Below are 25,771 nucleotides of genomic sequence, written 5' to 3'. Positions count from 1 at the left end.
AAGACAAGCAGCATCTGATAACCATTAGGTTGTCTGACTGGGAGCAGTCCCTAGACTCAGCATCCTTTGCTGCAGATGGATTAGTCCTTAGACTAATTTATAATTTTCATCTCTTAAGACCTGGACATGGGCTCTGGGAGCTGGTTTTTATACCTTTTTTATATTTTTTTACTCCTATCTTTAAATGCTTTATAGTCATCAAGGTCTTGTGTGCAAAGTCTTCTTTCTACTTTTCTGTCTTTCCCAAGATTCAGTCCTTGATTATAACCAGGTATAAGGTTGTTGCTAGTCCCTCTTCTAAAAACCCAGCTACCCACCTAAGCAGTAAGTAATTGAGAAAGAGGGTGTTTTTAGCCGTGATTTAAAACAAGGATCAATGGGAAAGTGGGGTAAGTGATAAGGCAGTTTGTCCCCTTAAAAGATGTGAAGTAGAAAAGAAAATGTAAGGGAAGGTGGCCGAGAGTTGAGGCCTGTTTGTTACTAAACTGAAATGTGGGATATGGGACAAGTTTTAAGGTTGTGCTGACACTTCTCTCCTTCCATCTCTGCATGTGTGCCTTTACATAATGTATATTTCTCTGCTGCTCTGTTGCTTGTCTTCATAAATTCAAAAGTTATGAATTACCTACTCAATACTCTTACGTGCTGGGCAGCGCCTTGTGTTTTTCCTTCTCCTCTACCCCTGTCCCCTGGTAGAGAGGGCAGTGTGGGCTTGATTCCTTGGGCAAGTCATTAACTTTGTGGCTCAATCTCCTTATCAGTAAAATACAGTTAATAATTCCATGAATGGCAGTAATTAATACTTAGTATGGAATTTAAGTATATAATTTTTGTATGTTAATTTTCATCAAATTGTTACATAGCATCTTATTTAGAGAGGACTAGAGAAATTGTCTAACATTGCTTTCTAGACCTTTTTAAATCGTGAAGCCCCCTTTTCAAAGTGTCTTACGGCAGCTCAGTATTTTCAACAAATAAAGGGAGTGAGGCAGAAAGTGTGCTGCTGGGTCCCCTACCTTCCTCTCAGATGCCTCTAGATAATACCTCCTGGAAACCTCTACCGCACTCGCTTCTTCCCAGGCAGGATCCTAAAATCTTTTTCTTTGCAGCCCTGCCTGTATTTGAAGTATCCGGGTAGACATTTCCAAGTCCTCACATGTGCCTAGGGCATATCATTTGGCATTGTTAAGCATCCTGGAATTTCTCCTTAGTGTATCTTAGGTAGTTGTGGTCTGCTGGCATGTGGAGTTTACATACGAATCTGAGGCAGGCATCGTCTCGCTCTATTATGTAGTGGGTGAATTTCGACACCTCTTGTGATGGGCACCCAGTGACTCTAGAGGACACAATAGCCCTTTTGTTAGCTCCCCACCCCGCCTACCTGCTGACTCATCTCCAGGTAGACAGTTTCTCTCATTTCTCATATAAACTCAGGATGCCAGATCCAGGTTTTTCTCCTTTGTTGTTTGTGTCCATTTAATTTTTTGAACCTGTTGATGCAATGTTTTAAGCCAATTTCTAGTCTGTTAATCTTTTGGCATGTTAGCTACTAACAGTTCAAAGTTCATTTTCCTCAAGGTTAATACCACAGACTTTTTTGGCAGTCTCTAAGGTGAGCCTGTGAGATTACCAAAGCTCGTATGCTGCCTGGAGGCCTGTGTTCTCGATTTCCCCAAGAGGAAATGAAGTCAGCTTTCCTGTGATTTGTTTTTAGTGAATCTATATTGACTAGCCTTGGTCTGTAATTAGCAAATCTTCTCTTTCATATGCCTCTTCTAGAATTTTGCTGGTGTTTGATGTCTTTAATTTTTCATATCTAGATTAGAAATGAAATTTTTCTTTATGAAAACCCAGGGTGCCCAGCCTGTCTTGAGCATTCTGGCACTGCTCCCAGTTCCCTATAGATCACTCAGTTTGCCGTGGCTGTGATGTGAGTGGGCTGAGCTGGAGGCCTGGGCACCTTCACCTGGCTCTTTGCTCTTAAGTATCTTTTCTCTTGGCTACCTTCTCTCAGGATGTCCGGGCCTTTCTCTAGTGTTTGCTCTGCCCTTAAAGATTGTCCCTGCAGAGTTGGGTAGTTTTGCTTTTTCATTGTCATCTGTTAATATTCCTCCATGACAGACCCTTACTTTTTTGTCATGTTGCAAGGATAGCTTTAAAGACCTTTTTTCCTTTCTAGCTTTTTTCTTTTTTGGCAAAGCTTTATCTAAATCTCAGCTCCAGTTTTCCTGGGAATGTTTTTATGTAATTTTTATTTGTCTTTATTTTGTACTGCTTCTCTCCCCACCTCTCTTTTGGGGAGGATAGGGCTAGGTTTTCGCTTTTTAAAAAATCCAAGTTGACTGGATAGTTTATAGCCGCGTGGTTTTCTGTGTTTCTGTCTTCAAAAATGGATTTTTCTGTTTAGAACTTTACATTGCTTTATAGTCTCTTTAGACCTTTGTTTAAATAAATGTGCACACTTTTCCCTCTACCAAGCACTCGAGCCTTTCATACTCTTATTTTTCTGTAAATTAATCTACCGCTGTTTTTTTAACTTTGGGTGGCCCTCACCTCATGTTTATTCCTGTGAGTATGCGTTGGTGAAGGAGCTTAGCTATTTACTGAGTTTAGGAATGAACTGTTTTCTAAGTGACCCACAATTGCTGCACTCCTTTTTATCTTGGTCTCTTAATTGTGTGGTAGTCTGTCCAGTTCAGCTTCCAGTGAGGTTGCAGTGTGAGTATTCAAGAAGTGTTGCTGTGGAGCCCCCAGGATTTCCCAGTCTTCATTTTCCACCAGAAATCACTTTCTTCTCTTGATTGCTGTGTGTGATTGCCTTTCCTCTCTCTTGCTTGGCTGACAGCCTATGGACCAGAAATCACTTTCTTCTCTTGATTGCTGTGTGTGATTGCCTTTCCTCTCTCTTGCTTGGCTGATAGCCTATGGACCAGAAATCACTTTCTTCTCTTGATTGCTGTGTGTGATTGCCTTTCCTCTCTCTTGCTTGGCTTGACAGCCTGTGGAGATGGTCTTTCAGGTTGTTTCATTCATGCAGTGTAGACCTGGGTTGACTGCTGATGTTCACAGTGGCTTTCCTGGGTCTGCTCACTTTTCTCTGCCTCTGTGTGTGCTTCACCTCCACCCCCCGCCACCCCACCCTCTCTGCACTTTCTGAAGCAGGAATTTCATTCTCATGAAGCTTGGTTTGCTTTACCTTTGTGTTCTTCTCCCTTTCCTCTAATAAATACTGAAAATAGATTGGGAATATTTAGTAAATATTCCCTCTAGTAAATATTGGAAATAGATCAACTATTGAACCTCAAGCCATCTTGTCTAAGTTGCAGTCCCACTTCAAGTTCAAAGCAGAAGATTCAAGATCGGCATTGATGATGTTGACTCGGGTTAGCACTGGGGTAGGCACAGAGGAAAGTGGGTAGCTGAGACCATATGTCAGCTATTATGTGCTATTTCTTGGCCTTGATGACTATTTTAATGTGTGTGTGTGGTTGGTTGGTTGGCTTGTTTGTTTAGTTACTTATTCTGGGTTTATATAAAACACACATGTGCTAAGATCCAGTGTAAAGTGATTTATAAATCACTGTTGAGAGCAATCACGCTGTCACTACTGGAGAGGCCCCAAGATATTTGGTCATGACCAAATATCTTGGCCCCTCCTGGTTCGCTCTCATCCTCTGTTCACGTATAGATTTCTTTGTGTTCTGCTTCAGATCTTGCTCAAAATGTTTTACTTCAAAAAAGGATGAGAAGGTCTCTGATCTGTGCTAATGACATTACTTCCAAAATGTCAGAAGTTTTGTTCTAAGTCTGTGTGTATTTTGCTTTTTGTTGTTTCAGGATTGTGAGGGTGAAACTCCCATTCACAAGGCAGCTCGCTCTGGGAGCCTAGAATGCATCAGTGCCCTTGTGGCGAATGGGGCTCACATCGAGTAAGTGTCTTTCGTTTATTCTTTCCAGCTAAAGATGTAGTCGAGGATGTTTTGTTTAAAGGCAGTACATAAGCAGGCAAAAGTCCTAAAACTTTGTTTTCAAAATTAGTAATGTAATTTTGCCTTTTAGAACAGTTGGTGTTAGTGAGGAAAATTGTGTGGATTAAATTGATCTCTAGAGGAGGGGGTTTAATTTCATAGCAGCCTCAATATTCTTGTCAAGAGAGTATTTGAACTGAAAGAACAGTTAACTAATTAGATTTTGAACTTGGCATCATTACTTTGCCACCATTACTTTGCCACTAACTAGTCGTGTCACTGTGGTCTTTAAACTTTTCTTTGCCTAATTTTGATTTCAAAACAAGAAGCTTGGATTGGATTAAAATATCTTTTCAGGCCTCTCTGGCTCAAAAGGTTTCTAAAGAAAATTCAGTTTTCTAGGTTTTGATTTGCACGTCTTAGCAGATGTGAGAAAGTTGTGTTTTAAAGCCCATTGTAACTTAATGGTTGATAGTTCCTTGTAAAATAGGACTATTTACATTAAAGACCTCAAGCTTGCTGTAAGCTTCTGGTACTGGTGGCATTATTTTAAAATATCTTTTGTTTTAGCCCAGCTTACATCAGTTAGCTTATTTATGCTTTGATAGGACAATCTTAATGTTTACATGTATTCTTTTAGAAATGAGATCTTATATGCAAATCATTAGCCATGACATTATACATTTATTTTAGCTATTAAATTTATTTGTATTAACTTTCTCTTAAAGATTTATATTATAAAAATTTTTCTTCTGCAGTTCACAGCATTAACAAAATGGATGCGGTTTTCACCCTTAAATGTTGAGTGTAAGCTATAGAGCTGTAATAACCAAAATAACTGATATCAGCTTTTTTGTTTTACCCTGAGTGTTATGAATAATTCTTAAAAATTAATTATAAACCACATTATTCTAATCAGAAATGTGAACATTAGACTTTGGAGGAAATAAAACCCACAAAACTAGTTTAACCCTTTGGTTTCCATTTCATTGCTTTGACTCTGTATTATATTGAAAATAGATCCTAGACAGCAAAACCATACAGGCTAATGCACGACATGTGTAGGTACCAGAGGCTGTTAATCATCTGTGAATATCTTAGCTTCTATTTTGTTAAGTTTATTGGCAAGATTCGCCATTAGTTTGGGCTGTGATCATTATATAGTGATTTAGTATTATAAACATGGCCTCTATTTACTGTTACATTGCAGGGACTCTCGCGACTTCATGTATAGTTGTGACTAAAGGTAATGTAGAAACAATTGATAGTATGTTTTATATACTAGTAGAACATTGAGATGATTCTCAGTGGATTGCTTTAAAGCAAAGTTATTTGTGCATTTTTCTTAGCTGTAGTTAGATTTAAAACTCATCTTTAATTTTTATAACAAGCTTTCATTATAAAATACGGAGTCATAACATAATTGATTAAATTGCTTGTCATTTATTGAAACAGTGGATAATTAGAAGTTAATATTTTTAATGACTTACTTTCTAAATAATACTCTTAATTGGTCCTGAACATTTTATTACAAAGATGTTTTATTCATTTTATGGATAGCTTAATCTTTTCAGCCAATAAATATCACAATGTCCGTTTTTTCTAGTAGGTGTCTTTTAAAAAATGAGAATCTTTTATTTACAATTCTGTCCTTGGTTACAGGGCCCTCAAGTGTCTCTTTTCCACCAGGTGTGGCTGAGATGGGCTCAGGTGCCAGTCTGTTTTTCCTTCTCAGTATAAGAGCCACCACTCAAGACCCTGCATTATGGTGACTTCCCTGGACTGAGCTTTCATATTTTTTTTAGAAGAAATATTTAGCCTGAGCTACCTAGCCAAAAACAATTCTTAAAGTTATAAGCCTTTGGCCTGGAGATAGAGCACAAGTAATCATTATTCATTGCTATTGTATATGTGGTTATTTAGTTTTAACATCGAGATAAAATGTCAGTTTTGTCAGTAAGCTAATTTGTAAGTTGCTTCTTGATTTCTGCACATTTTAATAATTTACCCCATTTAGTCCACCAACGTGTAACAGTTTGAATCTCCAAAATAATGGTACTAGGTCTATTTTATTCCCTGTAACGCTGCTCATATGGTAAAGTATAGTCCTAGCAAATCATAACCGTTTCTTTTTTTTAAGACGTTCAAGGAGCATAGAATTAACTTAGTTAAAGTTACTTTTTTTTCATTCAGAATGGACCAGATTATTAACTCTTCATATTACATGCTATAATATTTAGGAGATAATATAATTTTTTCCTTTTCCTGTGAATAGATTAAAAGCTGCCTTATATCAGTATTATTAAACTCATTTGCTCTTAATTCCTGCTTTGCTTTTTATATATCTGCTACATAAAGTGCCCAAAGTCTTAAATTGTTGTGCTTTTTTGGACATCAGGTACATAATAATAAGGGCAACTACACTAAGTGTCTGGCTAGAATGGTTTGTTATATAACTTACTTGTTAATGTAGGTTGCATCTGTAAGATAACGCATTTCAGCTGCTGTGCATCGTATTAAATTTTCTAGCACCACACGTGAGTATGTTAATGGACTTTCTTTTTCTTTCCTTATTTTAAATCTTGAGTTTTGGTGCCAAGTTTTCTGTGTGTGAGGCTGTTTCTGGCTTATATGTTGGTCATTATTATTTGCCATTGTTTACATCTAAAAATTAAAATGCACAGGATTAAATCTAACTTGTGACCAAACTAAATGTTTGTGTACTTTAAAGGACCTAAATCTCTGTGTATGGAGTTTTCAGCAAGTACGTGAAGTTGTCACCATCCTTAATCTTGCTTATATGGTAGTTGCATTTTTCCACTGCCCCCAATATTTGAGTGCTGCTTGCTTGGTACTCAGGTTTTGACTGGAAGAAGAGGATATACTGTTATAAAAAGATTGTCATCTCATTTTTCTTTTGGACGATGGAACAAATAACAGCATAACATTAAGTCTTAATGTGATTTTGGAAAAAGACTTGAAAACTTGCTATCTGCTGATAATTAAGAAGACCTTTTCACTACTAGCATTGTAAATAGAATTCGAGCCTTGGAATAGCTGTACTTTCAGTAATTTGGTACCAATTACTTTTGGCTGATTTGTCTTTATTTTCTTGAGAGAGAAGTGGAGGATGTTTCCATATCAACCAGCTAGTAAAATAGCTTTATGCCACTGAGTAGAAATAAAGAGATTTAGAATGAAACCAGCATGACTTGCATCTCAGGCAGATTCGTAGGTCCATTTTAATACTGCATTATACAGATGCCAGTGTTTAATGGCAAAGTCTCAGAACTTTTCTATAGGAGAGGATTTCTTGAGAAGCCATTTATTCTGTGGTAACCAGATCTTCAGCTGGGCTACATGTATTTTAACTTAATAATTTTTATCTTAACTGGGATCATTAGATAGCTTGAGAAGCATCGATAGCCTTATATAAGCAAATTCGGTGACTCACTCTAGAAAAGTCTCTCTTGCCTAGTTTAGAAAGTAGGCACAGTTGGCTATAATAACAAAGCCTAGAATGTGATGTTAGCAGACTATTCTAATGCCACAAAAAAATACTGTTTCACTTTAATTAAAAGAAATTTTAATTAAAATGGAATTGTTTCAGTTTGGATCATAATTGACCATTTATGACCCACCTTTGTTTGTTTACCATAGAGTCCTGTCTAGAAACCAGATTTTCATTAGGGCAAATACAGATGAAGAGCATATTTAATATTAGTGTTAAATTCATTTGCGACTTTTGCCCTTGGCAAAATGTAACCTAGATTTACTTTTAGCTATTCATTTTGAAATTTGTGGTTTATTTATATTTGTTCATTTTTTTGCCCATCAAAATAATATTTCAGTTACAAAATCTACCAGAATTATGACTCTGAATTCATATTTTCTGATTTTAGGTCCTCTGAATTCTAGTCATCCTCACATCCTACATCCTTTTTGCCTCCCTTTTTTTTTTTTTTTTTTAAAAGAGGCAGAGTCTCACTCTGTCATCCAGGCTAAAGTACAGTGGCATGATTATAGTTCACTGCAACTTCAAACTCCTGGTCTCCAGTGATCCTCCTGCCTCAGATTCTTGAGTAGCCAGGACTATAGGCACATACCACCATGCCCAACTAATTTTTAAAAATGTTTTGTAGAGATGGGGTCTTGCTGTGTTACCCAGGCTGGTCTCAAACTCCTGGGCTCAAGCAATCCTTCCAGCTTGGCCTCCCAGAGCACTGGGTTTACAGGTGTGAGCCACTGTGCAGCCTCCTTTTATCTAATCGTTACCACAGCACACTTGTCTGGTCTTGGCTATTTTCCGGTTGTTAAGATGTTTCAGGATGGAGGCATCACTTCCTGAGATAGCTATTAAGTTCTGCCTGCTAGACAGGGACAGTAAGTGGGTTGATACCATTCCAGACTTGTTAAGAAATTGTTTAGAATTTTGATTGTTTTTCATAGCAGCTTGATTAAGATACAGTTTTTAATAATTTCTTTACTACTTTTATAGATAGTGCTTTCAAATAAAACCAATGATTTCTAAATCCAAATGTCTTTTTCCCTTGCTAAATTACAGCAGGAGCATGCTAAATATTTCATCAAACTACTGGAATGATGGTTTTACATTTTAATGTTTGAAAACATAATTGTGGTTCAATTGCAGTGTAAAACTATCCTCAGTAACTTTGAACTTGAAAACTTGGCACCAAATTTATTTAGGTAGAAACTCTTTAAAAATAGTTTCTTCCTATTATTAACTGAAGAATATATTTAAGAAAGTCTTCATAATTAAATAAGAGTTTGGATACCAAAGGGTTAAAAATACACATGTATTTCTTTTGCTGAAGATATCTTAGATGTTTGCTAATGTTTTGTCTTTACAAATGGACAATTTAGTAATGTTTTTTATCTTTTTTTAATGATTCCATGTATTTGCTTATTTCCATCTAGGAATAGTTACTAATGTATTTGAGATACAGCATACCAAATTTTAAAGTAACCAGAATCGTGAGTTGATGGTTTTTAGTCCATACTGTTAAACTTATGTTGAAATATTGACATATTTAAATTGGCTTCATGCTAAAAAATTACCAAAGGTAATTTAAAAGGCAGTGTTTTAGAGCAGTAGCTCATGGTCCAGGTGGTCACATGACAATGGCTTAAGCTCAGTGTGCTTCTGCACCTTATGTTGTCTATGTATTTTTAATCCAAATGTTGCCTGCAAATATGTGATCCCTTATTATTTAAGTTTCCTGTATTATGAACCATTGCCCGTTTTAAATCACACAGAAGATTCTGAATCTGTAAAAACTACACATGTCAATGTTTTACAGCTACGTAATTCGAATTGACTTGATTTTTTCAAGTAATCCTAGAAAGGGGGAGCATTCCATATAGAAACTGCTGAAACTGCCACAGGTGCTTCTCCGAAAACCTTACAGTTGTGGCATTGAATGTTCAGTATCGCTTCCTTTCTGCACACGAGGCATACTGTTGAGGTATTTGTTGCGGTGATTGGTTTTAACGCTAATCTAGGAATTCAGATAGAGATGCTTTAGATTTGCATGCTTTGCTTACCTAATTTATGATATCTACCTTTCTATTTGTAAACTAACAATAGCTAAGTTGAGATCAGAATTTTAACAGAAATATTATTTATATAAAAATTGTTATCTTTTATTGTCACATGGCATTAACAATAAGAAAACATCCTGAAGGTGATGTGACAACTTGGATTCTAAAAATTATACTTCAGGTATTTCCTGATCCGTGGTTTTTCAAAATTGAAACAAAGTCGTTCTCATCAGAATGGCTTCTCCTTTGTTCTGGAATTGTGGCACTATAAGTGGAAACTGGTGGGACCCTGGCTGGCTTCAGAGTGGAGCCTGATTTTTAAAGTTCTTTGGGGGAGAATTCTTAGATACGAATTTTAGTGAAAGTTCTTTGGGGGAGAATTCTTAGATTTAAATTTGAGTGTTTAAAGAGACAGGGTCTTCCTCTGTTGCCTAGGCTGGTCTCAAACTTCTGGCCTCAAGTGATCCTCCTGCTTCTGCCTCCCAAAGCGCCAGGATTATAGGGTTGAGCCACTGTGCTTGGCCTAGAGGTAATAAATTTTAATATTCTATTCAGAATAAGAAAATATAGCATATAAGCATTTGTGTCTTTAGTAAAGTTAATGCCAGTTTGATTTTTTTTTTTTTTTTTGCCAGTTACTTAGCAGAACATGTAATTCACAGTAAAGATGATTCTGTGTTGTACCACATTTTAATATTCCTGTTTTGAAAGAATAGTAGAAAATGGGTGGCCTGCTCAGTGTTTGCTTTTCGTAGTCTTGGTGAATGTTACAGGAGATTGAATTTATAGATAAAAGCACAGTCATCATAGTTTCCACAATAAATTGCAGCACATTTAGCTTGCTAGTCTAAAAATCTGATCATGCTGAGTTTCTTTTAAAGAAAGTTAATTTTAGAACTTCAGACTAGAACCAGTTTGAACCTCAAGTTGACCGCTGTCTGAGTTTTAAAAATCTCTTCCCATTTTCAAAGATTTTTCAAATGGATGTAGGAGAGGACCAAGGAGGGTAGGCTATAGCTGTAGAATGACATACTCCTATTTTCAGAAACGAACAGACACACGTTTTAGGTCAGGCACAGCCCAAGTATCCAGGTGCATCAAACTGGGGATGCTAAGTTCAAAAATGCGTCTGTTTTGAAGATTTCATCTGAAAATAATGTGTACACCTTCATTACCACCAGTTTGCATTCAAAATAGTTTTTGAGACTCTTTTTAAACTCTTCTGGATACTTCAGTTTTCCCTTTGCGTAAACACAGTCCAGATGAACTCTGTCTTTACTACTCATACCTCACTTGAGGTTGACAGGAGTGGCCAGCAGTTAGTGCCTGTGGTCACGTAATACACTAAGTCAATACCTGTGGAGTGAAATCTGGTCTCTATAAAAAATACAAAAAAAATGGCTGGGCGCAGTGGCTCTCGCCTGTAATCCCAGCACTTTGGGAGGCTGAGGTGGGTGGGTCACGTGAGGTCAGGAGTTCAAGACCAGCCTGGCCAACATGGTGAAACCCCGTCTCTACTAAAAATACAAAAAATTAGCTGGGTGTGGTGGTGGGCGCTTGTAATCCCAGCTACTCGGGAGGCTGAGGCAGGAGAATCTCTTGAACCTGGGAGGCAGAGGTGGCGGTGAGCCGAGATCACGCCATTGCACTCCAGCCTAGGCAACAAGAGTGAAACTCCGTCTCAGAAAAAAAAAAAAGAAAGAAAAACTAGTTGGGTATGGTGTTGCGTACCTGTGGTCCCAGCTACTCAGGAGGCTGAAGTGGGAGGAGCACCTGAGCCCAGGAGGTGGAGGAGGCTACAGTGAGCTGTGATTGCACCACTGCACTCCAGCCTGGGTGATGGGAGTGAGACCCTGTTTAAAAAAAAGAGAAAAAAACCTGTGGAGTGAAGGGTAAAGGATGGAGTATTTAAAAAGTACTATGACAGAACAAAGTACTGTAAGTACTAGAGTTGAGTATGGATGGAAACACGGAACCTGTAAATCAAGTGTTTCATTTACGTGCTCAACTCTTACTGAATTTTAACAATTAAAACGTGAAAATTGAAATATTGCTTAACAAATGAAAATAGAATTTAAAGACCTGAACTTCTTTTATGATCTTTAATGATTATTTGTTCTAATCTTTGACTTGGAAACCCAAATTATTTTCAGTCTAACGTACTTGAAATTTAACTATTAAAAAAGTTTGAGGAACTCAAACTTTGAAGTTAGGGCTCCTTTTGTCCAGATAAAGCACATTGCCTGGTTTATTGTAAGGCACTTAGAACATGTAACCAAAAACACTCAATTTAGGAATAGGGTGCTCTCTCAGGGTCTTTTGTTTTACACCCCTCTCAAGTTTACCTTTAGGTATTTTTCTTGTTGTTTAATATTTTGTGACAGATTTGGCAACTTTTAAAAAGTTATTTGAATAGTGCATAAAATTTCAGAAAATCCATTATTAAGAGTAGAGGAATATTATGAGGAGAAATATTCATTCTTAAAGAGAATCAAAACCACAATGAGAGACTGTCTTACCCCCGTTAGAATGACAGTTATCAAAAAGACAGTAACAAATGCTGATGAGAATGCAGAGGCAAAGGAACGTTTAAACACTGTAAGTGGGAATGTAGACTTGTACAACCATTATGGAGAAGACTATGGAGGTTCCTGAACAAACTAAAAATAGAACTACCATGTGATTCAGCAGTCCCACTACTGGGTATATATCCAAAAGAAAATCCATATACGGAGACATCTGCACCTGCCATGCTCATTCCAGCACTATTCACAATACCCAAGATTTGGAATCAACCTGTGTCTGTCAGCAATTGAACAGATAAAACGTGGCATATATACCCCGTGGAATACTATTTGGCCATTAAAAAAACAAAATTCTGTAATTCTCAGCAACATGTATGATCTTAGAAGATATTATGTTCAGTAAGCCAGGCACAGAAAGATAAATACTCCATGTACTTACTGTACTTATGTGGAAGGTAAAAAAGATCTCATAGAAGTAGAGAGTGGCTCATGCCTCTAATCTCGGTGCTTTAGGAGTCTGAGGTGGGAGGATCGCTTGAGGCCTGGAGTTTGAGACCACACCAGCCTGAGCAACATCTCTCAAAATTAAAAAAAAAAAAAAAAGTAGCCAGGCATGGTAGCACATGCCTGTATACCTAGCTACTTGGGAGGCTGAGGCTAAGGAGGATCCCTTAGCCCAAGAGTTCCAGGGTGCGGTGAACTATGATTGTGCCACTGCACTCCAGCTGGGGCAACAGGGAGATACTCTGTCTCTTTAAAAAACAGTGGTTACTAGATGGAAAGATAAATTCTAGTGTTACCTTGCACTGTAGGGTGACTAGTTAACAGTAATTTTTTATTTTTTTATATGGCTAATTCAGTACAAATGGAAAGTGAGGTGATGCATATGCAATTATGCTGTTTTTTTATCCCTATACATTGTATTGGAATTTACAATGTACCCCATAATAAAGGATAGAGGAATATTTACAGTATCATCTATTTGGTTAAATGTTATTCAGCAGTTCTGGCCTGCTGCCTTTTTTTGTATGACCTATGGCCCAAGAATGGTTTCTACATTTTTAAATAGTTGAGCAAAAATCAATAGAATAACATTTTCTAATACATAAAATTAGATGAAATTTCAGTTTCAGTGTTCATAAATAAAGCTTTATGAGAGCATAGCCATGCTCAATTGCCTTGAGGCTGCTTTCAGCCTACAACAAAAGAATTGAGTAGTTAGGACTGAGAATGTATGGTCTCCAGAGTCTAAAATAATTACTACATAGTCCTTTTTAGAAAAGTGCCTTCTGGATTAGATGATCCTTAATGATCATTTCAGGCCAATTTCTATAATGTGCACTACACAATTGAGTGACCACTTGCAAGGTTTTTAATGTGAGCAGGGATAGTGGAGGTGATGAATGTAGGTAAGGAGAGGAAATGAGAATGAGGACTTCAGGGGCAAGAGATGGTGGTGTCATTTTGTGTTGTGTTCCTGAGTCAGGTACCAACAGATTTCCTCTGAGTGGAATATAAATGCTAACAAGTTAAACTGTATGTCGTATACATTCAGCCCTTGGTAACAAGGGAAATGATAAGAGTTGAAATGTTCTTGTACCTCACTAGAAGCAGAGAAAGGGTGCTGGATATTTCTGTTTCCAATAATGCTGCATAGATAGTGCCACTTAAATGTAGAGCAAAATTACAGTCTCTAAGTAATTCCTCCAGTTACTGTGTGTCCTAGATTCCGATAACCTGTCCAATACTATTTCTAGAACTTTTTCACCTCCCCATCATGTCTGTCTTCTAGTGCCCCAAAATTATGTGAGATGCTAGAAGTAGTTTGACTTGTGATTGTTCTTGCTTCCTTGGTCCTTATGTACGAGTACATAGCATGATTGGGCCAGAATCCATCTTTTGAGCTCTTTTAGTAAAGTAAGCTTTGAGATAATACCTAAGACCACATGGAAATTTGGTTGGTCTAAGTAGAGGACAAGCACATGTTTAACTACTTTTGGTAGGGAAAAGTGAAATGGGAGAGTTTACCAGTGCTACATGTGTGTAGGCTGACACTCTCAAACTTCACAGTCTCCAGGAATCTCCATATGTTGGCACTGTTTTGTTGATTACTTTTCTGTAAGGTTATATTTCTTTGGAAGATCAGTAAACTTGCTGTTCTAACCCAAATTCAGTGTAGTCTTCAGCTTCTGAATAAGGAATAAAGGAATTGAATGTGCTTTGGATGTTCTTTTAACAACTTCAGAATGTTGGCATGCCCCTTGAGCATCTAAACTTCCCTCAGCAAATTGGTATTTATTTATTTATTTATTTATTTATTTATTTAGAGATAGTCTTGCTCTGTTGCCCAGGCTGGAGTGCAGTGGTGTGATCTTGGCTCACTGCAGCCTCTGCCTCCCAGGTTCAAGCGATCCTCCTTCCTCAGCCTCCCAAGTAGCAGGGACTACAGGCATGTGCCACCACCACAATCAGCTAATTTTTTGTATTTTTAGTAGAGACGGGGTTTCACCGTGTAAGCCAAGCTGTTCTCAAAGCTCCTGACCTCAGGTGATCCACCTGCTTTGGCCTCCCAAAGTGCTGGGATTACAGGCGTGAGCCACCACGCCCAGCATGGTATTTATGATTCTAAGTGCCATTTCAAAAATCTGTTTGTTCTTTTTTATTCTCTGGTCCACTAAAGAGTAATCTTTACTGTGGACTTTATTTCATATTTTTATTTGTCCTAATACTAAGCGGTAGCTTCTCATTTCTCTGTTTCTTGATTTTGGAGAGCAAGTCTATGCTTATCTATAGAAATAATCAGTTTGTAAACTTAACGTTCTCCTTGAAGAGTTTTTGAATTTTCATGTGGCAACTTATTTTTCTGTTCACATTCTTGACAGAGTAGACCCTCCCAGGTCATCTGCACTTCTGATATCTTTTGAAAGTGAAATACACCATTAAAAAAAAGCCCAGCTATATGATGAAGCTGTCACGTAATATTAGTATATTTTCTATTTCAATAACAAGGTGATCTGATTTGTACAAAGTGTAATTAATGTAATACAATCTGCCCAAACTTTGGTGCTTCCTTTTCATTTAATTCATATATCAAAATAAAAATATTAGGCAATACTAGAAAAATACTCATGGCCATTCATAGCCATGCAGTCTTATTGGCTAATAAAAATAGCGACTTTAGTCTCTAATAGTCCTGCACATAGCTGTCTTATATTTTTAAGAATTTTGTTGGTTTCTGAGATTCTCAATTCTCTTTTATATCTGATCAAATACGATTTGGGTCTTTTTTCAAAAGGTATAATACATTTATCTTATGTTTTTAAAAGTGGAGACACGTTTAGTGAGTATCCATGTACACTTTTCATTTCTGAGGTCAGAGGTTTGTGATGTTTGGAAATAATGAATATAAGGCTATTGTTAGTACTTATAAATAAGAAAATATTATTTGTCCCTAATTCTGTAGTTTTCGCTCTCAAATGTGGGGGTTTTTTTTTGTTTTTTTTTGGTTTTTTGCATTAACAGTAACCCCAAGAAAGGCATCAGGGTTCTGGATTGGTTGTTTGAGTGACACAGCACAAGTCCTTTATTTCATCATGCTTTTGCTGTGGATGTAGTGTAGCTTGCTGAACAGGTATGGAAGCTGTCTTTGCTGTTAAGTACTTCTCCGGTTTGTCTATCAACCTGCAGCTAACAGGATGTCTGCTTTTTTACAGGTTTATTTCACAGAGCAGTGTACATTCTTGTCTTCCAGGGGAACTTCAACATGGAGTTACTTTTGATCCCTCAGTTTTAATTCAGTGTCTAAAGGTTCACAAGTTCAACTTACTCTATTTTATTCAGCTCTTTCACTTACTCTGCCATCACTTCCTACTTTAATCTGAGTTTTAGCTACTGTAGAAGTCCCAGACCTTTCGTTTTGAGTACTATTAGCCAGGGAAAACTTTGGTTCTTCTGAGTGGTAGAACAGTATTCAAAGCCTTTTTAAAGGAACCAACTACTCAAATGCTCTAGAATGTCAAAAATACAATACTCCTGCAGGGTTTTCCAAGCAAGGCCAAAACAATCAAAATCTGACAGAAAAACACAGCTTTTCAACTCTGGAATCTGATGATAGGTTACTTTAATGTCAGGACATCCTTCTAAACTTCCACTTACAGTGTCACATGTAAGCATAAAGGCTGGCTTGTTGGTAAGCCATTTTGTTTTTAGGAAGACAGTTATGAATGCCATGGACAATTTCAGTACATGTTTGTTTGTTATGATTTTATTCACGCTAAAGGAATGGGTTATTAAGATTAAGTGCATATAATACAGAATTCAGTTTCAAGTCTGAAGTTAGCATAAATTTAGATTCTTCAGACTAACATAAAACATGATTTTGAAAAGTTAAATAGGAAGATGCCTTTTTTAGAAGTTTAGCATATTTATTTTGTCTCCCAAATCTTGCTTAGAAATCAAATGTATATAAGAGAAGTTAGTTACAGAGCTAGATTGATTAACTACTTCTTTAATGAAGATTTGCTATGAATTTGTTTACTCTTTCATACCACCTTCAGATAGCTAGTCAGTTCAGCAGGAGCAGAGACCAGCTTAGCATGTGGATGGGGTGTAATTCCGTGTTTTTGTGTTGTACAGCCTGAGAAATGCCAGTGGCCTGACAGCAGCAGACATTGCACAAACCCAGGGTTTCCAAGAGTGTGCCCAGTTTCTCTTGAACCTCCAGAATTGTCATCTGAACCATTTCTATAACAATGGCATCTTAAATGGGGGTCATCAGAATGTATTTCCTAATCATATTAGTGTGGGAACAAATCGAAAGAGATGCTTGGAAGACTCAGAAGCCTTTGGAGTAAAGAAAGCTAGAACTGAAGGTGAGACCGCTTTGCGGGTGGGAAGAGCACACTTATTTTTCCTTTCTTTAATGTGTTTTCTTCTTATGGCTGAGTGCACCTTCGAGATGAGACCTTCACTTCAGGTGGTAATGCGCCTGGTGGATTGTGCGGTGACGGTGGAGATTTCTCCTGTACTGCCACTGCGAAGATGGGACACTTAACAAAAGGGAATGTGAGGGAAATACTGATGGCCCAAGTGTAAATGTCTATGTGGAACTTTTTGAGCACCCATGTTTACCTGCCGTGAATTAGATTTTTTAATTTGTTGTATCTGTTTGAAATATATCTATTAAAGAAAATCTGCCACTGTGCCTCATTTTTTTTTTTTTTTTTTCCATTTGCTTCTTGTAAATGTTCCTGGGCTTATAAAAATTGCTGATGGTCTGGCAGTAAAACATTTTCACATTTGGGAAGGTGAATGTTTTCTGTACTATTTCTGTACTATGATTTGACCTCAGCTGGTCTCTGTACCTCACATGTGTGTTGATTTATCACAGCAAGATCTGGTGTATAATTTGATCTTGAGGATTTAAGTCCCTAAGGTAAGTTATTTTCGTTGTAAGTATTCTCCGACCCTTTCTTTTTTTTTGAAGACAGTCTTGCTCTGTCACCCAGGCTGGAGCACAATGGTGTGATCTCGGCTCACTGCAACCTCCGGCTCCCAGGTTAAAGCAATTCTCCTGTCTCAGCCTCCCAAGTAGCTGGGATTACAGGTGCATGCTATCACGCTGGGCTAATTTGTATTTTTAGTAGAGAAGGGGCTTCACCATGTTGGCCAGGCTGGTCTTGAACTCCTGACCTCCAGTAAGCCACCCGCCTCAGCCTCCCAAAGTGCTGGGATTACAGGCATGAGCCACTGTGCCTAGCCGGTTTTTTGGTTTTTTGGTTTTTTTTTTTTTTTTTTTGGTAAGGTAGGTTTGAGTTTGTAAATAAGCAGAGTCAGCCAATCACTCTTGAAGTTGAAAGCATCTCCCTTTCCTATAGGAAAATCATCTATATATATAAGATGTCTTAGGCCAGTTGTCATGGCTCATACCTGTAATCCCAGCACTTTGGGAGGCTGAGGCAGGAGGATTACTTGAGCTCAGGAGTTTGAGACCAGCCTGGGCTACATAGTGAGACCTTGTCTCTATTTAAAAAAAAAAAAAAGTCTTAATAAGAAGGTAAATGTGATAGCTTGGCAGGCATATTTAGTGAACATAGGGGGAGAGGTGGCAGTGTGAAGTAATGAAGCAGATTATGAGCTCAGATTTGCTGAGGATAAGCACAAAGTTTTGCCCCTTGGTTTAAAAAAAAAATCAACCGTACAAGTTATAGCATAAGGAAAACAGTGACTATCAATTAATCACTTAAAAATCTAGAGATTTTGGTTAACTTTAAATTTCATGAATCAACATCATCTTTTCTACCTTATTTAATGAGTGTCCAAGTGAAACATTTTTTCCCTATAAAGTTGATAAAATGTCAGTATCATGTACTTCACAACTATTTAAATTTGTCACCATAAAAATTCCTGTGGTAAGACTTTTTGTAGTAATGTATGAACTTAATAGTTTTATCAAATTCAGATTTTTATGAGTTAAGCATTTCTGGAAAGATGCTAAAATCATAAGCATGACATGAAGATCTGCATAAAATTCAAAATGGTCTTTTTTAATGGTGATGTATTCAGCATTGTCATTTACTTGTACCATGTTTTAATATATTTTTTCTAATGTATTTTCAACGCCTTTTTAAGAGCATCCACTTTTAAAAAAAAAATCTTTTGTCATTTCCTTTAATTAAAGCCTGGTTAATATTGTAGCGTGGCCTCATGCCCTCATGCACAAATTGTACATGTCTGTCCCTGTATGTCACTGTATAGTCTAAACGTCCTTGAAAAATGATTTATGCTTCATTTTCTCTTATCGCTGATAAATCTTAAATTCTGTTTAGTATTTTTAAAAAGAGATCACTTAACATGCTAATTGGACTCAAAATGCACCTGGAAGAGTTTGTAAAACTAGTCTCAAGTTTCTAAGGTCAGTTGAATTGGCCAATACCACGTTGCTTAATTACCCTGAAAAGCATTTCTGAGGATTCCTTGTTTCCTAATCCTCGTTAACTACATAAATTTGGTTTAAAGAGTCATGCTGACTTTTGGGGATTTTATTTCCTCCTTTAGAAGGAGGATTTGTTTTGGTTGACCAGTGATTAGAAGTTCACATTTTGCACATTAAACTCGCCATGCAGCCTTCCCAAACTACACATTCCTGGTCCTAAGCCCGAGGGTGCTAATTTAGACAAAAATATGGTTGGAGCCAGCACTTCTGCTTAAGTGTTGCAGGTAATACGTAGACCTAACAGGTTGAGCCACTGTTGTAGGTACACAGTACATGACTGATGTTTCTGTGATTATCACAGTTGAAATATTTCAGCCAAGATGCACATTACTTCAAAGCTGCTCATCCCTGGTTTTCCTAATTTGTATACTGACCATGACTTTACTAATTTCCTGGAACTTCTTTTTTTTTTTTTGAGATGGAATCTTGCTTTGTTCCCCAGGCTGGAGTGCAGTGGCGCAATTTCTGCTCACTGCAAACTCCGCCTCCAGGGTTCACGCCATTCGCCTGCCTCAGCCTCCGTTGTAGCCGGGAATACAGGTGCCTGCCACCGCGCCCAGCTAATTTTTTGTATCTTTAGTAGAGACGGGGTTTCACCGTGTTAGCCAGGATGGTCTCGATCTCCTGACCGTGATCCACCCGCCTCGGCCTCCCGAAGTGCTGGGATTACAGGCGTGAGCCACAGCGCCCGGCCATTTCCTGGAACTTCTAATGGTTCCGTCTTTTATGTAATTGACAGTCCTTAGATTTGCCACACTTGTCACAAGTGTGTGTTGTATTTTTTTGTGTGTTTGTGTGAGCATAGATGGGCATCTTTAGCTCACCTACACTCCCACCACTTTTCCCTACGGGAAAAGGTGATTTTTCCCCCCTTTTACCATTACATACTGAATGTGATGATGTCGGGTATTGGGAGTCATTCTTGATCATTGAAACAGGGTTTTTTTCTTACAATTACCTGAATGTTCTACATGAAATTGTTCTTGGTTTCAATAGATATATAATTATTTTCATATTAACTGACCAGTTTTTTAGTTTTGAATTAAAGATATGTTGCTTTAGTTTTCATTGTAATTTCTGGCATCTTGTTTTGATTTTGTTTAAATGTGTGTTTTAAGTTTTGCTTAATCTGAATTATTTTATTAGGTTTTTGATTCTCATGCCAGAGTAAAAGAAATGATAAATTCTTTTTTCCTCATTTAACACATGTATATAAAATACTTTGAGTAACTTCACATATAAAAATATTTAGAAGAGTTTAAGCTGGGTTTTTTGTTTTTTGTTTGGCTTTAAGAACAAACAAAGTTACAGGTGCCAAGGATAATATCTTGGCTGCATAACTTGTATCTTACCAATAAAACTTAGTTCGTTCTGTTTTCCTAGAATTTAAGAGTTACAAATATTGATGCTTTTAGTGTGGAATTTATATTTACAAAAGTAGTTACTTCCAGAAAGTTTTCTGGCTAAGTCAGCTCTTAAGGAGATCCCTGTGAAATTCACTCTGAGAAAAAAAAAGCCAAAACACTTTGGAATCCTGAGTCTGAATGTTAACCATTCTTCCCCACAAAAAGTAGTGTCTCTGCTTTTAGTAAACTACTTTCAAGTATTTTAAATTGGAGGAATTTTCCTTTGGAAACTGTTGATGTAAAAGATCTTAAGTGAAGAAGAAAGACTTGGCCTTTTGTATTGTTTGAATATTAACTGTCTTGGAAGTTTTGCTACAAGAAGTCATACTTTCATGAAGTTATTTGCATCCGTATCAAATGCAGTTTAGTCAGAACATAGACGTAACAGGTGTGGACATGAACTCTGGAGGGTGAAATAAAATCCACAGTTACTTAAGCAGTCTGTTTTGATGGAAAGTCTTGGGATAATACTTTCCCCAGTGGGATTTTGTTCACTTTAGATGGTGCAAGGAAGTATCAGTCTTTAAATTCTTTTTTGTTGTTTTCTGTTTATCAATCATTTGCTCGGATGGTGTGACGCATGGGCTTCAGGACTCCAGCTGCACCACTGTATATAAAAATCAGGTTTGCTAGCGTTCTTGGTTAATCTTCAGGAATAACCCAATACAATTATTTTTATATGTACTCCTTGGAAACTTGTCAAGTTTTTCAATGATCCTGGTTAGAAAAGAATGCCAGTCCCTTCCATGAGTGAAAACTTGATTTTGCCGATTGATAATTGTTTTGGGTGGAGCTCAAGGGTCGTGGGGAAGAAGCAGGGGAACACAGTGAGTTTAAAAACTGACCCATTAACTTCAATTTCACAACTGGGACATTTGCCCCGGAAGTAGGCTGTGGCGACAGCAGATCTCAAACATTAAACTGACTTCACAGCTCGGTTTTAATCACATACGCATATTATTGGTCTTAGAATCTCATTCATACTATGAAGGTATTGAATATAAAAACACCTTACAGAAAAAAGTATCTACAACATGATGATTTAAAGGTAAAATTACTGGTGGGAAGTTTTAACGCTTTCCCAGAGTGGATTTAACCTGGATAAAGGATCTCTGCCTTTTGTCCTTGACTGTTCGTGTTGAGCAGGGTTAAAGACTTGGTAAAGGAGGGCAGATATGACCAGCTGGTTTGTTAAATGATAGATGTTAATTCCTTGAAACTTGAGAGGAAATAAAATGCCTCCCAGGAGTAAATTTGTAATTTAGTTCCTTCTAGTTCAGTTACATGTTATAGCACTTTTAACTCCTGACGTCCTTACTGTTTTCAAATTTGCAGTATATTTGTTTATAAAAATTTGGCCAGGATGATAGAACACACCTACCTAATTGTGTTCAAATAAGGAGTGATTGTTTTTTCTTCATCCCTGAAGATGTGACGTCTTGAAATACAGTCTGAATTACACTTCCAGTCCAGAGAGTGTCTGCGTTTTCCACTGTTAAAAGTCTCCATTTGAGCAAACCTCATGGGCCTGAGTTGTCCTCAGCACAGTTGTGGTCACTCCAGTGGGAAGCAAAACCAAGACTGGCACACTTGATCACAAGCCGCTTTTGTATTATTTGAGCCAAACCCCGCAGTCCCCCCTGGTCTTTCCAGAGTGCTCAGTGCCCTTCTCTGTCCTTTGTCGCTGCTGCTTCCTGCTGCCTGGAGTCATCCCAACCCTCTGCACTGCTGGAATCTGGGCCCTGGCGGGTCCCGTGAAAGGTCACCTTGTAATAGAAAAACAATTTGGTTTTAAAAGGACCTTAAAAAGTTGAGTAAAATGTGCTCTACGGCAGAACAAAGAATAGTTCCAGGTAATGGCTGATGGGAAACCAGGAAGGCAGAGTCTCTTTCCTTGCTGCCTTAATGAGAGGACATTGAGGCTTCCCCAGTGGAAGCAACAGCAGGATGCACTCAGTTCAGTGGAAAGGCCACAGGCGGGAGGGGTCCTGGGCCATTTGGCCACCTCTCAAGGGTTATGGGTCAACACCTGGGACCCTTCCACACAGCACCTAGAGGCACAGTAAAAGGTAAATTACTAATCTAGGTCAGGATCTCAAGCTTCGCCTAAGTTCATTGGGTGAAACTACTTGGCAGTTTTTGACTTGTAAAATGTCTCCTGATGTTAGTCTTGGGGAATATAACCAGTATGGCTTGGGTCTTGGGAGTAATGTCCTGTTGGCTGATTGGAGCACGTTATATCCCAAAGTATGACTTTATAGAGTGTTGTTGTTTTTTTTTAATGTAAAGATTTAAAGTTGTGATCAGGCATTTTTCATAAGCCTTACATGTGTCTGCAGGCATGCCTGGCAATTACAGTCCTGTTTTCCTGTGTTGTCAGTATGAGTGGTGCACCAGAGTGTCTTCACTCCACCTGGTCAGCACTCCCATAAGCCTCTAGTGGCACGACCTTGGTGTCCAATTGCATTACTTCTGTAATGCAGCAGACCTTCCCGGACTTGAAAACTAAGACTTTTTTCATGGTTTCAAGCTGCTTGATCCTGAATAGCTCATATAGTTACAGAGTTACTGGGAACTGGCTTTAGGGGTTTTGTGCAACCCCCAAATTTCAGATGAAAATACAAATGCAGATCGTTTAGTTGCCCTGGGCATCAGCCCCAAGTGGAGCATCTCTGCATGTCCCCCAGGGTCAGGAATGTGGGTTTCTCAGCCAGAGGCGTGCTCTGCTGGCTCTAGTTCTCACTTAGGAGGGCAGGAAGTGACCACACCTGGGCGTGGCTGTATCTCTGAGCAGGAAGGCTGGAGGTTTTGAGCTAGTCCTAGATAGGTTTCCATCCTGAACGTTGTGTCTCAGGTGTACTAGAAGCCTGTCTTTCCAACAGACACCTGCTTTTACAGTCAGCAGGTAAAGACCCTTTGTAAAAAGTGATCATACTAACATTTTCAGAAGCATTCAATCATGTGTAACTATACGAGTCAATAGGAAGATAGGAAAGGATAGTGCTTCCTTTCCCAAACTGAGTAAACTGATGACCTTGGAAGACATGTTTTTCTGAAATATCTGTACAGGCCACCCGTCTCAAATGCAAGGTGTAATTAAATGATTTTCAGCAGCGGCAACAGGTGTGTGGGAGAAAATGCCACAGGTGGCAGGGTCTTACAGGTCCAAATCCAATGTTCTTAAAATTTTGAGAGGCCAGTTTTAATTTCATGGCTTACAACATAATTAAAAGAGATAAATAATTGCAGGCTTAATATCTCTACCAGCCAATTAAGAACTTACGTATAGCTACTAGGAATGAAGAAGGCGGCACTCATGTGAAACAGCATTACCCAAGGCTCTGACAGCTGGTTGTGGGAACTACACAGTATAGAGAGGCCGTATCTATGGAGATGGAATGAAATTCTAAGGTGTCTGTTGGAATGATTCCTACAATAGAATCTTGATTGGTAAAATATGGAAGCCTTTCATTCTTACCCTGCTTTATTAGAGAAACCATCTGCATTAACAAAAGATGCATTACTCAGTGGAGCAGTTTCTGAGAGGTCCCTGGTCACTGTGAGCCTTCTAGTTACAGGATTAATTGTTGCTGGGAGATTAGTGTGTTGCCCGCTTCCTCTTCCCTGGGCTGCCCTTGACATGGCTCTTCCAGCCCCCTAGTGGCACCTCTGCCTTCAGGGTGCATGTCCTTGCAACTCGCATGGCCAGGCCTGCCTGGATGGTTGTGATTCCTCAGGTTGTATTACAGGCTACGCCAGGTACTGATCATTTGTTTTTGTTTACCTTGTGTTTTTGTTTCTCCTGGCTAGTAGGTGGGCTTCATCTGTTGATGTGAGTACTATTCTAGGTACTGGGCCTAGTGAAGGAGAAGACAAACACCCCAGCTTTCGTGAAGCTCTTCTCTGTTGCGGTTTTCTAACCTGCTTTTCAGAGGTGTGAAATTGCAGGTAACCCCTAGTTGCCACTTTATCCGGGGAACATTGGCATCTGAACGCCAATTGAGTGTGTAGGTATTTTAAGCTGTCTGCATTGTATTCCCATCAAAGTCCACCCTTTTGTACAAACCGTGTTCGTGGCTGGCTTTGCAGGATTGCAGCCTGTGGGAGGAGCAGACACTGACCTGCTCTTGGCTGCAGGTTCTCTGTGTCTGCATGCTGTGAAGGTTCCCGGAGGTTGAGACGACTTTGGCACACTTAGGGGATCTGCTCTTCCACCACCCCCGTCTCCCATTCTTTTTTCTTTTTTTTTAGATGGAGTCTTGCTCTGTCACCAGGCTAGAGTGCAGTGGCACAATCTCAGTTCAATGCAACTCCGCCTCCTGGGTTCTAGTGATTCTACTGCCTCAGCCTCCTGAGTAGCTGGGACTGCAGGCACTCGCTACCACGCCTGGCTAATGTTTATATTTTTAGTAGTATTTATTCAGCATGTTGGCCAGGACGGTCTCGACCTCTTGACCTCGTGATCCACCCGCCTCGGCCTCCCAAAGTGCTGGGATTACAGGCATGAGCCACCATGCCTAGCCCTTTTTTTTTTTTTCTCTTTTTTTCAAAAGATGCCCTGCTTACACACTGATCTCTTAAAAGTGCATGCCTGAGTCATAGTGAAAGTGGAGCCTGGCCTGTGGAAGATTTTTTAAAGCTTTGAATGGATAAGACTAAAATCCACCATTTAATGCCTCTGGTCTTAAAGCACCTGTATTTGAAGAATGCTTTTGGCCTCCTACCTATTCAGACTTCTGACTACCCCCCATCCCCCCAACTACACAAATCACACTGTTCTGTTTCTCTCCCACATACTAATTTCAGAAATCGGGTTTCTCATTCTGTACATTAGCATCTTTGTAGAGTAATCCAGATCTCATATATACAGTATAATCAAAAATGACTCGCGTGCCTCTAAAACTAGAGCTAATTCAAGCTGCAAAGTTCCGTTCTCCCTATTTTTAAATGTTTATATGAAAGAGGTATTTAGCACTGAAAGTTGCTATTTGTGGTGTGTATTCTTTGGCCCAGAAATAATTCTAAGTATCTGAGTTAAGCAGAAATACACACAAAAATGCATTTATGAGTATGTTAATTGTAGTATTCATGATGGGAAGGAAAAGGGAAGCAGCCCAGACAGCTGCGGGGAATTTGGTTATAGGTGAAATGTCATACAGTCATAGGGCAGAGGAAAGACTGTTTTGAAATTAACTGATACGACATTTATGCCATGGTAAATGAATAAAGCAGGGTGTAACAGTGATTTGTTAGACTCCTTTTTGGTAAAAACACATTCTTAAACATGAGAAGCCGTTCAGACACGTGGAGCTGCTT

General features: G+C 38.5%; 1 protein-coding gene across 5 annotated transcripts in view; it reads left to right on the top strand.

Annotated features, from left to right (window-relative positions):
• The window catches only part of ANKRD10 (ankyrin repeat domain 10), a 36,864-nt gene that overhangs the window by 5,111 nt on the left and 5,982 nt on the right, over nt 1-25,771 (top strand). For 4 of the 5 annotated variants that reach the window (XM_002824433.4, XM_054529238.2, XM_054529239.2 and 1 more), the window contains exons 3-4: nt 3,838-3,929; nt 16,691-16,926. In XM_002824433.4, the coding sequence (XP_002824479.3) occupies nt 3,838-3,929; nt 16,691-16,926 (328 nt within the window). Of the gene's footprint in view, nt 1-3,837; nt 3,930-15,768; nt 15,863-16,690; nt 17,259-25,771 lie in introns of those variants that run through there. The other variant, XM_009248790.4, reaches the window with a different exon arrangement.

This window comes from Pongo abelii, chromosome 14 (assembly GCF_028885655.2).
Source record: "Pongo abelii isolate AG06213 chromosome 14, NHGRI_mPonAbe1-v2.0_pri, whole genome shotgun sequence".
NCBI lineage: Eukaryota > Metazoa > Chordata > Mammalia > Primates > Hominidae > Pongo > Pongo abelii.
This window is presented reverse-complemented; position numbering and strand designations above follow the sequence as displayed.